At 41.1% G+C, this 13,741-nt stretch overlaps 1 protein-coding gene across 1 annotated transcript in view; it reads right to left on the bottom strand.

The window, feature by feature from the left end:
- The window catches only part of LOC110498381 (usherin), a 432,088-nt gene that overhangs the window by 221,144 nt on the left and 197,203 nt on the right, over nt 1–13,741 (bottom strand). The window contains exons 36-39 of the mRNA XM_036955034.2: nt 12,425–12,586; nt 10,325–10,484; nt 2,630–2,792; nt 2,280–2,427 (exon numbers count right to left, since the gene is read on the bottom strand). Coding sequence (XP_036810929.2) covers nt 2,280–2,427; nt 2,630–2,792; nt 10,325–10,484; nt 12,425–12,586 — 633 coding nt within the window. The remainder of the gene's footprint in view (nt 1–2,279; nt 2,428–2,629; nt 2,793–10,324; nt 10,485–12,424; nt 12,587–13,741) is intronic.

A 13,741-nucleotide genomic window follows, 5' to 3' on the forward strand; every position in this document is an offset into this window, starting at 1 on the left:
CTCTGATGGGAAGGTTACAAAAAGTAGTGTGATCTTTGAACCAAATGTATTTATTTGGCAGACAAATACAATTAAAGTGTTTGAACAAAACAATGTATACATTTGTTAGACATCAACATTTTCAGCACGAACGCGAACATATTTATTTTGGAAATATATATTTTTGCTGTTAAAGTAAGAGTATTGATTACCATACAATTTTGTCAAGAACAAATTTAGAGCGAGTTTCATTTTGAGCTGTGTATTTTCTCCTAAGAGCATGTACCAAGCCATACCGTGACTGCACATACTTTATGATCTTTCTATTGTTGTCAAGAAATACAGACATCGTTGTGGACATCGTGGTGCTGTCTTTGAGCATCCCCTGACAACACGTGTTGCTACAGATGGCATTCCTCCTACCAACAACTAGATTTCCTATCTAACTGTGTACGTGTGATGTTTTGTTTTTTAAGACATCCTGTCCTCTTTGTTGAATACACTTACCATACATTGTTGTTGTATACACTTACCATACATTGTTCTGATAAGAGAGTCTACTAAATAACTGATCGTCAGCGTTTGTACCTGAGCTATGTTACACCAAATAAAAAAAAGGTGAACTTTTAGAAACAAATCATGTCTAGGCAGCTCTCTCCTATGCGTTCCCAGCCTGCAGTTCACAGCTTCAGTCAAAAGAGAGCACTTGCCATCCACTTAAAGAAGCAGCAAGCTCTTACCAACTCTCTCTATCACTCTTCCCCATCTCTCTCTTTCTCCCTCTCTCTCTCTCCCCCCTCTCTCTCTTTCTCTTTGTCCCTCACTCTGTCTCTCTCCCTTTCACTCTCTCTCTCCCTCCATATTCACAATACTTTGACAATCATCTAAAAGTGTCTGTGACGTGTGCAGCATTCCAGAACAGATGTTGAGTGCTGTGACTAGCCTCCCTCAATTTTGGTAAACATCTCCCATTTTTGCACTGTCAAAACGTCCCTGTCAGTGTGTCGAGCTGGAGGAGTACGTACAAATACAAAGTGTGTGTACCTCAGTATGTCATCCCTGTCCAACTTCCCCTCCACCTATGATCCTTTAATTGACCAACTAGTTTGGGTACAAGATTCTCTGGTCTGGTGAAAGCAAGATTGAACTCTTTGGCCTGAATGCCAAGCGTCACGTCTGGAGGAAACCTGGCACCATCCCTATGGTGAAGCATGGTGGTGGCGGCATCATGCTGTGGGGATGTTTTTCAGTGGCAGGGACTGGGAGACTAGTCAGGATCAAGGGACAGATGAACGGAGCAAAGTACAGAGAGACCCTTGATGAAAACCTGCTAGGAAGCGCGACTTCAGACTGGGGCGAAGGTTCACCTTCCAACAGGACAACAACCCTAAGCACACAGCCAACACAACACAGGAGTGGCTTTGGGACAAGTCTCTGAATGTCCTTGAGTTGCCCAGCCAGAGCCCGGACTTGAACCCGATCAAACATCTCTGGAGAGACCTGAAAATAGCTGTGCAGCAACGCTCCCTGTCCAACCTGACAGAGCTTGAGAGGATTTGCATAGAGGAATGGGAGAATAGGAGAACCTCCCATTGTGTTCCAAGCTTGTAGCGTCATACCCAAGAAGACTCGAGGCTGTACTCACCGTCAAAAGGTACTTCAACAAAGTACTGAGTACTTCAACAAAGTAAAGGGTCTGAATACTTATGTAAATGTGATATTTCACATTTACATAAGTATTCAGACCCTTTACTTTGTTGAAGTACTCAGTACTTTGTTGAAGTACCTTTTGACGGTGAGTACAGCCTTGAGCAAACATTCATAAAAACCTGTTTTTAATTTGTCATTATGGGGTATTGTGTTTTTTTTTATTTTACCTTTATTTAACCAGGCAAGTCAGTTAAGAACAAATTCTTATTTTCAATGACGGCCTAGGAACAGTGGGTTAGCAGAATGAGAGATTTGTATCTTGTCAGCTCAGGGGTTTGAACTCGCAACCTTCCGGTTGCTAGTCCAACGCTCTAACCACTAGGCTACCCTGCTGCCCCCTTACCCTGCCGTGTAGATCGATGAGTAATTATTTATTTTTTTAATCAATTTTAGAATAAGGTTGTAACCTAACAAAATGTGGAAAACGTCAAGGGGTCTGAAAACTTTCCAGTACAAACTATCTAGTACATATGATATGAATTTATACAGCCAATGGTAAACAATGAAGAATTGTTTCTCTGTCACGCTAACCAATTATCAATTGTTCCTCACCCCCCTCTCACCCCCATCATAACCCTTCACCTCTTTACCGTTGGGTGTGTCTGGGGGTGTCCAGGTAATGTTGAGGGCATGGGGGGAGAGAGGAGTGACGTAGGGGGCAGGGATGTTTTCAGGGGTGCTCTCCTCTGTGTGAGCCTCGCTAGGGGGGCTGAAGGAACAGCCTCCCCCTGTACACGCCTAAACACATGGGAAACACACACACACACACATGTATAAACATGCATACACACAGGAAACAAGGTTTACAAGATAAAGGTGAGTGTTTCGTTTGGACACAAAAAGTTATGTAATAACATTAATGCATTTAATAATGAGATATTAAATGTAACACATGATACAGTATAATGGAATCCTCATATATAACTGAGCGTGTACTCACAGTGACAGTGAAGCTGTAGGTGGTGCCTGGTGTCAGGTTACGGAGGGTGTGGTCTTCAAACAGTTCCGAGCTGTTATACACACACACTGGCTCCTCCCCTTCTACTGACAGGTACACACTGTAGAACTCTAACACACCATTCACCTGCTCAGGACGAGACCACCTGTAGGGAGGGAGGGAGGGAGAGAGGGAGGGAGAATGGAAATTCGGGGAATGGAAATTATAGGTTATTTGGAGGTTGCCGATTAGTGGGTGCGGCCAACACACCTGAACAAACTTAACAAGATAGAGGGTTTTGTTGATGCTGAGAACATAATGTATATATGTGTTTTTAAATAACATTCTTAGAATGTTCTCTAGACGTTACTAAAGTTTAATTGTGGTTTTTATGGAAAGTTTCCTAACATTCTCAGAACAATTTGAGAACATGACTTAAATAGAATAAAACCATGAAGAAACCTGCAGGAAACGTTATACTGAAGTACTGAAATTCCCACAGAAGAAAGTTATTACTATAAATTTGCTGAGAATGTTCCAAAGAACCATTCCCGGAAAGTTGTATGCAAAATAACCATAGGACAACCACACTCTCACCAACATATACCGTAGTTCTCAGAACGTTATGTACTAGCTGGGTAAATATAGAACAGAGGACACCCCTATCTGAGGAGGGATCAAGGAGAAAGAGAAACAGAGAGACTTGACTTGTGATGCTCTTTATTGAGACATCTTATTTTTTAAATGTAACTAGGCAAGTCAGGTAAGAACAAACTCTCGGTGACTGGCCCAACACTCTAACCACTACGCTATCTGCTTAAAACCACAACAAAACCCCAGTGTAACCTCACCCCATAAAAAACTGCACCAACTCAACACCAAAGCACCACAATACACAAACCAAACCGGACACATATATTTTTCTATGTTATTAACAATAATTAATTTCCCAAACATTACTGGCATTTATGTGTTCTTGTTCTAATAGGCCCACACCCCCATTGAAGGCCACTCCGTTCGGAGCACTTACAATTCTAATTGGCCTAAGACCCAATAGGCACCACTCCTTAGGACCACACATTTTTCTAATTGGCCCAGGGCTCAGGAGAGACCCCGCCCCCCTAGGACCACCTTCAATGTGAGCCATTTTGAGAAGTGATGAATGTATCCAGTGGTTGGTATGACTGATGAGTGTGTTACTGTACAATGAGCCTGACTAACCAATCTATCACATTACTCAGCTCATGTATACTGTCGATAGTGGCAGTAATTCATTCTATCATTGTAGGTAGTGAAACCAGAGAGGAGTTTTTAAACAATGATTTTATAATTTATTTAAAAACTAGGGCTAGAAACAACTCAGGAGAAAATCCAGAGCAAACAGATAATACAGGCTAATATAAATGTGAAATTGACACCTATTAAAAGCTCCAGTATATTCAATTCAAAGGGTAACAAAGTGAGATTTTGCCATAGGAAAAACTATATCTGATGTGTGTAGTGTAAGCGTGCATTGGACAGAAAAGTGTGCGTGCTCGCCTGTGTAGGTACGCGTGTGCTGGCCAAGCGAGGGCAGGGGGGAGAGGAGAATGTGTTTCTGCTGATATTGTTTTGTGCATATCCAGCAGGCAGGCCTCTCAACCTTTCTCACAGGCAGATTGCAACACAACAAAAGAATATTGAACACGTATGATCCCTCTACCTGCCTATTAGGATTCTGCTAACAAGGCAGTACCTCTCAGCTCACAGGCCACAGCTACAGCATCAAAGAAACAGAGCGAGAGAGATATAGAATCTTTAATGTCAAATTACAGCAAAACTACTATTTTTTCTCTCTCTAATATCTAATCCCTCTCAACTTCTTTCTCTCACCACTTCTTCCTCTCACCAGTCTCCCTTGAAAAAAAAAATTCTCTCTCGCTTTGTGTGTGTATGCATGGGTGTGTACTCCTATGTCCTCTATGTATTCTCCTTGTCCTTTTACTAGGGATGTGACAAATACAAAAATGTCTTAAAGTTAGAACAGCAATTTTTTGTTATTGGTTTTCCATTAAAACAAGAATAAGAATGAACAAAATAGCACGTTAATTCACAATGCAGCTCTGCTGCTACTGCTACTGCTGCTGCTACTGCTACTGCTACTGCTACTGCTACTGCTACTGCTGCTGCTACTGCTACTGCTGCTGCTGCTGCTACTGCTACTGCTAGCAACGGCGTGGGTCTCTCGGTATGTCTCTTTCAGATGTACTACCATTACTGTACAACTTCAGTAAAGCATTGCCTATCATCAATGAGTAGGTTAGGGTATTCTACACTCAATAGACTGAAGACTGAACACACACTCACATCATTAGCGAAGAGAAAGAGCAGGTGAGCTAGCACGAGGCTGTATCGCATTAGTGGAAACCAAGACTATTCTCAGGGTAGGTCTGCCGGTTTTGACAAGCAGAAGTGACTTTTCGTAGCAGGTAGGAGAAATTACGCAGCAGGTTAGGAGAATTAACGAGGCAGGTTTAAGAGAATTCGGTTAAAGTTAGGAAAGGGTTGTGGTTAGCTAAAATTGTCCCAGACGACGCGACAACCAGGCCTGCCCTGAGAACTGTCTTGGTTTCCACTAAAGCGATGCTGCCAGTGCCAGGGAGAGAGATGAAGGGGCAGGCAGAAAGAATCGTGGTGCACATACAGGGCCTTCAGAAAGTAGTCACACCCCTTGACCTATTCCACATTTTGTTGTGTTACAGCCTGAACTCAAAATTGTTTAAATATGTTTTTTTTTCTATTTACATGCAATAACTGAAAATTACAAAGTGAAAACATGTATTTAGACATTTCTGCAAATTAATTGAAAATAAAACACAGAAATATCTATTTTACGTAGGTATTCACAACCATGAGTCAACACATGTTAGAATCACCTTCAGCAGCAATTACAGTTGTGAGTCTTTATTTCACCTTTGTTTAACTAGGCAAGTCAGTTAAGAACACATTCTTATTTACAATGACAGCCTAGGAACAGTGGGTTAACTGCCTTGTTCAGGAGCAGTACAACAGATTTTTACCTTGTCAGCTCAGGGATTCGATCGAGCGACCTTTCAGTTACTGGCCCAACGCTCTAACCACTAGGCTACCTGCCGCCTCTAAGACCTTTGTCCATTATTCTTTTGAAAATACTTCAAGCTCTGTCAAATTGGCTGTTGATCATTGCTAGACAAGCATTTTCAAGTCTTGCCATAGAGATTTAAGTCAAAACTGTAACACGGCCACTCGGAAACTTCTTGGTGTTTTAGGTTATTGTCCTGCTGAAAGGTGAATTCATCTTCCAGTGTCCGGTGGAAAGCAGACTGAACCAGGTTTTCCTCTAGGATGTTGCCTGTGCTTGGCTCCATTCTGTTTATTTTTTTCCTGAAAACACCCCAGTCCTTAACAATTACAAGCATACCCATAACATGATGCAGCCACCACTATGCTTAAAAATATGGAGAGTGGTACTCCGTAATGTGTTGTATTGGATTTGCCACAAACATAACACTTTGTATTCAGGACAAAAAAGTTAATTGCTTTGCCCCATGTTTTGCAATATTACTTTAGTGCCTTGTTGCAAACAAGATGCATGTTTTGGAATATTTATATTTTGTACAGGCTTCCATCTTTTCACTCTGTCAATACGGTTAGTATTGTGGAGTAACTACAATGTTGTTGATCCATTCTTAGTTCTCTGTTATCACAGCCATTAAACTCGGTAATAGTTTTACAGTCACCATCGGTTTCCTTCCTCTCCAGGCGAGTGAGTTAGGAAGGACACCTGTATCTTTGTAGTGACTGAGTGTATTGATAGACCATCCAAAGTGTAATTAATAACTTCACCATGCTCAAAGGGATATTAAATGTCTGCTTTTTTTTTTACCCATCTACCAATAGGTTCCATTATTTGCGAGGCACTGGAAAACCTGTGGTTGTAATTCACTGCTCGACTGAGGGACCTTACAGATACTTGTATGTGCGGGGTACAGAGATGAGGTAGTCATTCAAAAATCATGTTAAACACTGTTATTGCACAAAGACTGAGTCCATGCAACTTATTATGTGACTTGTTAAGCAACTTTTTACTCCTAAACTTATTGAATCTTCCCATAACAAAGGGGTTGAATACTGATTGACTCAAGACATTTCAGCTTTTCATTTTTGATTAATTTGTACAACTTTTGAAAAACATTATTCCACTTTGACATTATGGGGTATTGTGTGTAGGTGTGTAGGTCAGTGACACAAAATCCAAATTGTATCCATTTTAAATTCAGGCTGTAACAACAGAAGTCAAGAGGTGTGAATACTTTTTGAAGGCAATGTATATCTTGGTAAACTGTGTATCTTGTCTTCCATGCCTCGCAAATTCACCACAGTAGCTTAAAGTTTGCCTCTTGCCTCTTCCTCTCAGAAAATACTGTTTCGTGATAACTGCACTTTGATAGTAATGTTGTTTTTTGGTTATTCATTCTTAATGTTGAGGATCCCAATTTCGTGTAGCGGTTCACACCCCAACCTTTTACCTTGTGTGGTCATCAGTAAAGTGCTGACATTTCCCTGAGAGAGAGATCAGTGTTTCTCACCCTAACCTGCCGGCCTCACTCTCCCTCTGACACACTGTCTGCATACACTTTTCTGTACTCTGATTTATTCATTCACCCTCTGCTGTTCTCTTCTCCACCCTCTCTCCGGTGTGTGGCGCGCTGCCCTCCTGCTGTGGGTCTTAAGTGATGGTGGTCAGGGGCTCTAATGGCACACACACTCTATAATACAGAGACTCATACGGTCTCTCTCTCTCTCTCTCTCTCTCTCTCTCTCTCTCTCTCGTTGGAGGACAGTCAATGCCATGTAGTGTGAAGCCATCTATCTACATATAAGCCCACAGTCTTTCTAAAGGTGTCATATTCAATGACTTGGAGAGTTGTTTATGGCTATAATACCCTGCTCAGAGACACACATCCCTATGAAGTACCTCAGTGGTGTGTATGGAGCAGTGACACACAGCATCCTATACAGAATCTATAAACAACATCTCCACTTTGAGGATCATAGACAATCAAGATACTTCCTGAATGTATCCAAGTTGTATTTTATTATTATGTAGTAAGATAGGTGGTGCAGTTATATTTATATGTGTGTGTATGTGTGTAATATATACTGTAACTACTATTAATATACTTTGCCGTTCGGAAAGGATTCAGACCTTTGACTTTTTCCACACTTTGTTAGGTTACAGCCTTATTCTAAAATGGATTAAATCTACATCAATCTACACACAATATCTGATAATGACAAAGCAAAAACAGGTTTTTAGAAATGTTTGCTAATTTATATAAATTAAATGGAGATATCATATTTACATAAGTATTCAGACCCTTTACTCAGTACTTTGCAGCAATTACAGCCTTAAGTCTTGTTGGGTATGACGCTACAAGCTTGGCACACCTGTATTTGGGGAGTTTCTCCCATTCTTCTCTGCAGATCTTCTCAAGCTCTGTCAGGTTGGGTGGGGAGCGTTGCTGCACAACTATTTTCAAGTCTTTCCAGAGATGTTCAATCGGGTTCAAGTCCAGGCTCTGGCTGGGCCACTCAAGGACATTCAGAGACTTGTCCCGAAGCCACTCCGACGTGGTCTTGGCTGTGTGCTTAGGGTTGTTGTCCTGTTGGAAGGTGAACCTCCACCCCAGTCTGAGGTCCTGAGCAGTCTAGAGCAGGTTTTCATCAAGGATCTCTCTGTACTTTGCTCCATTCACCTTTGCCTCGATCCTGACTAGTCTCCCAGTCTCTGCCACTGAAAAACATCCCAACAGCATTATGCTGCCACCACCATGCTTCACCGTAGGGATGGTGTCAGGTTTCCTCCAGACGTGACGCTTGGCATTCAGGCCAAAGAGTTCAATCTTGCTTTCATCAGACCAGAGAATCTTGTTTCTCATGGTCTGAGAGTCTTTAGGTGCCTTTGGCAATCTCCAAGCCGGCTGTCATGTTCCTTTTACTGAAGAGTGGCTTTTGTCTGGCCACTCTAAAATACATGCCTGATTGATGGAGTGTTGATGGTTATCCTTATGGAAGGTTCTTTAGAGCTCTGTCAGAGTGACCATCGGGTTCTTGGTCACCTTCATGACTAAGGCCCTTATCCCCCGATTGCTCAGTTTGGTCAGCTCTAGGAAGAGTCTTCGTGGTTCCAAACTTCTTCCATTTAAGAATGATGGAGGCCACTGTGTTCTTGGGGACCTTCAATCATGCATAATACTCTCGAAGCTCTACGGACAATTCCTTCAATCTCATGGCTTGGTTTTTGCTCTGACATGCACGATCAACTGTGGAACCTTATATAGACAGCTGTATACCGTTCCAAATCATGTCAAATCAATTGAATTTACCACAGGTGGACTCCAATCAAGTTGTAGAAACATCTCAAGGATGATCAATGGAAACACAATGCACTTGAGCTCAATTGTGTCTCATAGTAAATTGTCTTAATACTTACAAGTTATTTTTTTATATTTTATTTTTATACAAATATTTGCAAATATTTCTAAAAATCTGTTTTCGCTTTGTCATTATGGGGTATTGTGTGTAGATTGCTGAGGGAAAAAAACAATTTAATCCATTTTAGAATTAGGTTGTAATGTCACAAAATGTGGAAAAAGTCAAGGGGTCTGAATACTTTCCATAGGCACTGTATATATATTTATTCCGGATATTGCTCGTTCTGATATTTCTTAATTTCTAGATTAGTTTATTTTTCTGGATTATGTGTGTATTGTATTGTTTGTATTGCTAGGTATTACTGCACTGTTGGAGCTAGAAACACAAGCATTTTGCTGCACCTGCGAAATCATCTGTGTACGCAAAAAATAAACTTTGATTTGATTTGTGCAGTGCTAGTAAAGATGTGTGTGTGTACTACTCAGTAGAGATGTGTGTGTGTACTACTCAGTAGAGATGTGTGTACTACTCAGTAGAGATGTGTGTACTACTCAGTAGAGATGTGTGTGTACTACTCAGTAGATATGTGTGTGTGTACTACTTAGTAGAGATGTGTGTGTGTACTACTTAGTAGAGATGTGTGTGTGTACTACTCAGTAGAGATGTGTGTGTGTACTACTCAGCAGAGATGTGTGTGTACTACTCAGTAGAGATGTGTGTGTGTACTACTCAGTAGAGATGTGTGTGTGTACTACTCAGTAGAGATGTTAATTAATTTATTTATCCATTATTTTACCAGGTAAGTTGACTGAGAACACGTTCTCATTTGCAGCAACGACCAAGGGAGGGGAGGGGGATGAATGAGCCAATTGTAAACGGGGGATGATTAGGTGACCGTGATGGTTTGAGGGTCAGATTGGGAATTTAGCCAGGACACCGGGGTTAACACCCCTACTCTTACGATAAGTGCCATGGGATCTTTAATGACCTCAGAGAGTCAGGACTCCCGTTTAATGTCCCATCCGAAAGACGGCACCCTACCTAGGGCAATGTCCCCAATCACTGCCCTGGGGCATTGGGATATTTTTTTTAGACCAGAGGAAAGAGTGCCTCCTACTGGCCCTCCAACACCACTTCCAGAAGCATCTGGTCTCCCATCCAGGGACTGACCAGGACCAACCCTGCTTAGCTTCAGAAGCAAGCCAGCAGCGGTATGCAGGGTGGTACTGGGTGTGTACTTACTGTATGTAGACGGTGCGGGAGTCTAGCACGGTGAGTCTGGGAGGCTCCATGCCTCCAGGTGGCTGCTGGGAGGTGAGCAGGGTGACCTGGGAGCTGTTAGAGCAGCCCGCCGCCGTACACACACTTAGCACGAACATATGGGGAGAAAACACACCTAAACCTGCAACACATAAGTTTTTAACAGACACTTCAAAATGGTTCACACAGAAAGCAACAAGATCTCATAGCTTCCCTTTGAAATTCAACGTATTATGGATGACCGTTTATTGTGTAGTGTTAGGGCAAAAAAACTAAACGTAGTTTGAGGAAGGCTCTGCAAATCAACCGACCTCATACCATCAAGTATCATCAACTATTATCACTGCTTTTTCAATAGCTTTTTAAACGTCTGAAATCAAACTGTATTTGTAGTGATCAGGCTGACACTCTGTTCCAGCAGAGACATACATGTTTTCAGTCTGCAGACACTATACCACCCATCATGATTTCCACAATAGGGAAATCAATCAATCACAATAGGACAAGGGGTTGTGTAGAATACGCACACACACACACGCACACACACGCACGCACACACACGCACGCACACGCACGCGCACACACACAGCGAGCCCACAGTGGGTGGAATTGTTGGTTATTTGTAGTGTTAGGCAGGAAGCAGGGCACCTGACTGAGAGCTTTGTGTTTCAAAGAGACGATGAGGAAATACTACAGTCAGAGAGGAAGGAGGGTGAGAGGAGATGAGAGAAAGGAGGAAGGGGGAGAAAGAAAGGGTAGAGAATTGGTCACAGGAGGGAAAGAGGAGAACAAAGAAGGAAGAGAGGTGGAGAGCGAGAGGAGGAAGGGGAGAGAGCAGAGAAGGGAGAGCAGAAAAAAAAAAATTAGAACGGGAGAGAGAAAGGAGAAAAGAATGTCAGGGAATCCAAACTCTCAGCAGGGGGTCCACTACAATGCTCTGACAACACACACACACACACACACACACACACACACACACACACACACACACACACACACACACAAAATCAGACAGAGGAGAGAAGATAGGGTGGATAAGAGATGGAAGGAATGAGAGGAAGATAACTATAGAGATTGGGGCTGGAATAGACTTACCGCATAGAGAAATCTACCTTAAAACAGATCCTAAATCTGGTGGGAAACACGCTAACATCTCTCCTTCCCTCCTAAACTCTGGACGGACTACTGACATACAGTGAATTGTAGCTACAATTTGTTAATTTACTATCTTTACATTAAGTATAGGTGAAGTGTTTTTATTTTATTTTAGTGCATTCATTTGTATTGTCTATACAGTTAAACATGATGCTACTTCTCCAGACTAGAGATACTGTGTCGGAGAAGACTGTAATACAGCTCTGTGTCTGTAATGGCATTAATCCCATATAATTACCACACTCATAATCCTCATAATCACTATGAACATCAGACACAATGTATTACCACATTACTGATAATACCAGTCTCCGCTATTACCACTCACTATTAACAGCACATCCTACTGTGTGTGTGTGTGTGTGTGTGTGTGTGTGTGTGTGTGTGTGTGTGTGTGAGTGAGTGAGTGAGTGAGTGAGTGAGTGAGTGAGTGAGAGAGAGAGAGAGAAAGAGTGAGTGAGTGTTTGTGTATGTGTGAGAGAGAGTGTGTGTGAGTGTCTATGTGTGTGTGAGTGTGTGTGTGAGTGTCTCTGCGTGTGTGTGTGTGTATGTGTGAGAGAGAGTGTGTGTGAGTGTCTATGTGTGTGTGTATGTGTCTATGTGTGTGTGTGTTATTCCCCTGGCAAGTTAGAGATGCTCTGTCTCTTTCAAATGCTAATCCCCCTTTTCATTTTGTTTCTCTTCACTCTTCCCTCTTTCATGTAGCACTCATCCCTCTGCACTGACAGGGAAGCAGTGGCAGGACTATCCACACACGCACACTCTCTCTCTCTCTGTCTCTTCTCTCTCTCTTACTCTCTCCCTCACTCTCTTGCCTCTCTCTCGGTCTTTCTCTCCTCTCACCCGGTCTTTCTCTCCTCTCACCCGGTCTTTCTCTCCTCTCACCCGGTCTAACTCTCCTCTCACCCGGTCTAACTCTCCTCTCACCAGTGATATTGAGGTGTGTATTGTTCCCTTGGTAGAGTAGTTGTCCATTGTGGTATAACAGGTAGTCAGTGATGAGGCCATTGGGTCTGGCAGGGGGACCCCAGTGCACAGCCAGAGAGGAGGGGGTCGACACAGCACTGGGAGGGGACACATCCTCTGGAACTGCAGGGACAGACGAGGACATTACATTTTATAATTGAATAGGACAGAATAAAACAGAATATAATAGAATGGAATAGAATAGAATGGAACAGAATAGAATGGAACAGAATAGAACAGAATATAATAGGATGGAACAGAATAGAACAGAATATAATAGAATGGAACAGAATAGAATGGAATATAATAGAATGGAACAGAATAGAACAGAATATAATAGAATGGAACAGAATAGAACAGAATATACTAGAATGGAACAGAATAGAATGGAACAGAATAGAACAGAATATAATAGAATGGAACAGAATAGAACAGAATATAATAGAATGGAACAGAATAGAACAGAATGTAATAGAATGGAACAAAATAGAACAGAATATAATAGAATGGAACAGAATAGAACAGAATATAATAGAATGGAACAGAATAGAATGGAACAGAATAGAACAGAATATAATAGAATGGAACAGAATAGAACAGAATATAATAGAATGGAACAGAATAGAATGGAACAGAATAAAACAGAATATAATAGAATGGAACAGAATAGAACAAAATATAATAGAATGGAACAGAATAGAACATAATATAATAGAATGGAACAGAATAGAACAGAATATTATAGAATGGAACAGAATAGAATGGAACAGAATAGAACAGAATATAATAGAATGGAACAGAATAGAACAGAATATAATAGAATGGAACAGAATAAAACAGAATATAATATAATAGAATGGAACAGAATAGAACAGAATATAATAGAATGGAACAGAATAAAACAGAATATAATAGAATGGAACAAAATAGAACAGAATATAATAGAATGGAACAGAATAGAACAGAATATAATAGAATGGAACAGAATAGAACAGAATATAATAGAATGGAACAGAATAGAATGGAACAGAATAGAACAGAATATAATAGAATGGAACAGAATAGAACAGAATATAATAGAATGGAACAGAATAGAATGGAACAGAATAAAACAGAATATAATAGAATGGAACAGAATAGAACAAAATATAATAGAATGGAACAGAATAGAACATAATATAATAGAATGGAACAGAATAGAACAGAATATTATAGAATGGAACAGAATAGAATGGAACAGAATAGAACAGAATATAATAGAATGGAACAGAATAGAAC

This window comes from Oncorhynchus mykiss, chromosome 19 (genome assembly GCF_057628025.1).
Source record: "Oncorhynchus mykiss isolate SJ-2025 chromosome 19, ASM5762802v1, whole genome shotgun sequence".
In the NCBI taxonomy this organism is placed as follows: domain Eukaryota; kingdom Metazoa; phylum Chordata; class Actinopteri; order Salmoniformes; family Salmonidae; genus Oncorhynchus; species Oncorhynchus mykiss.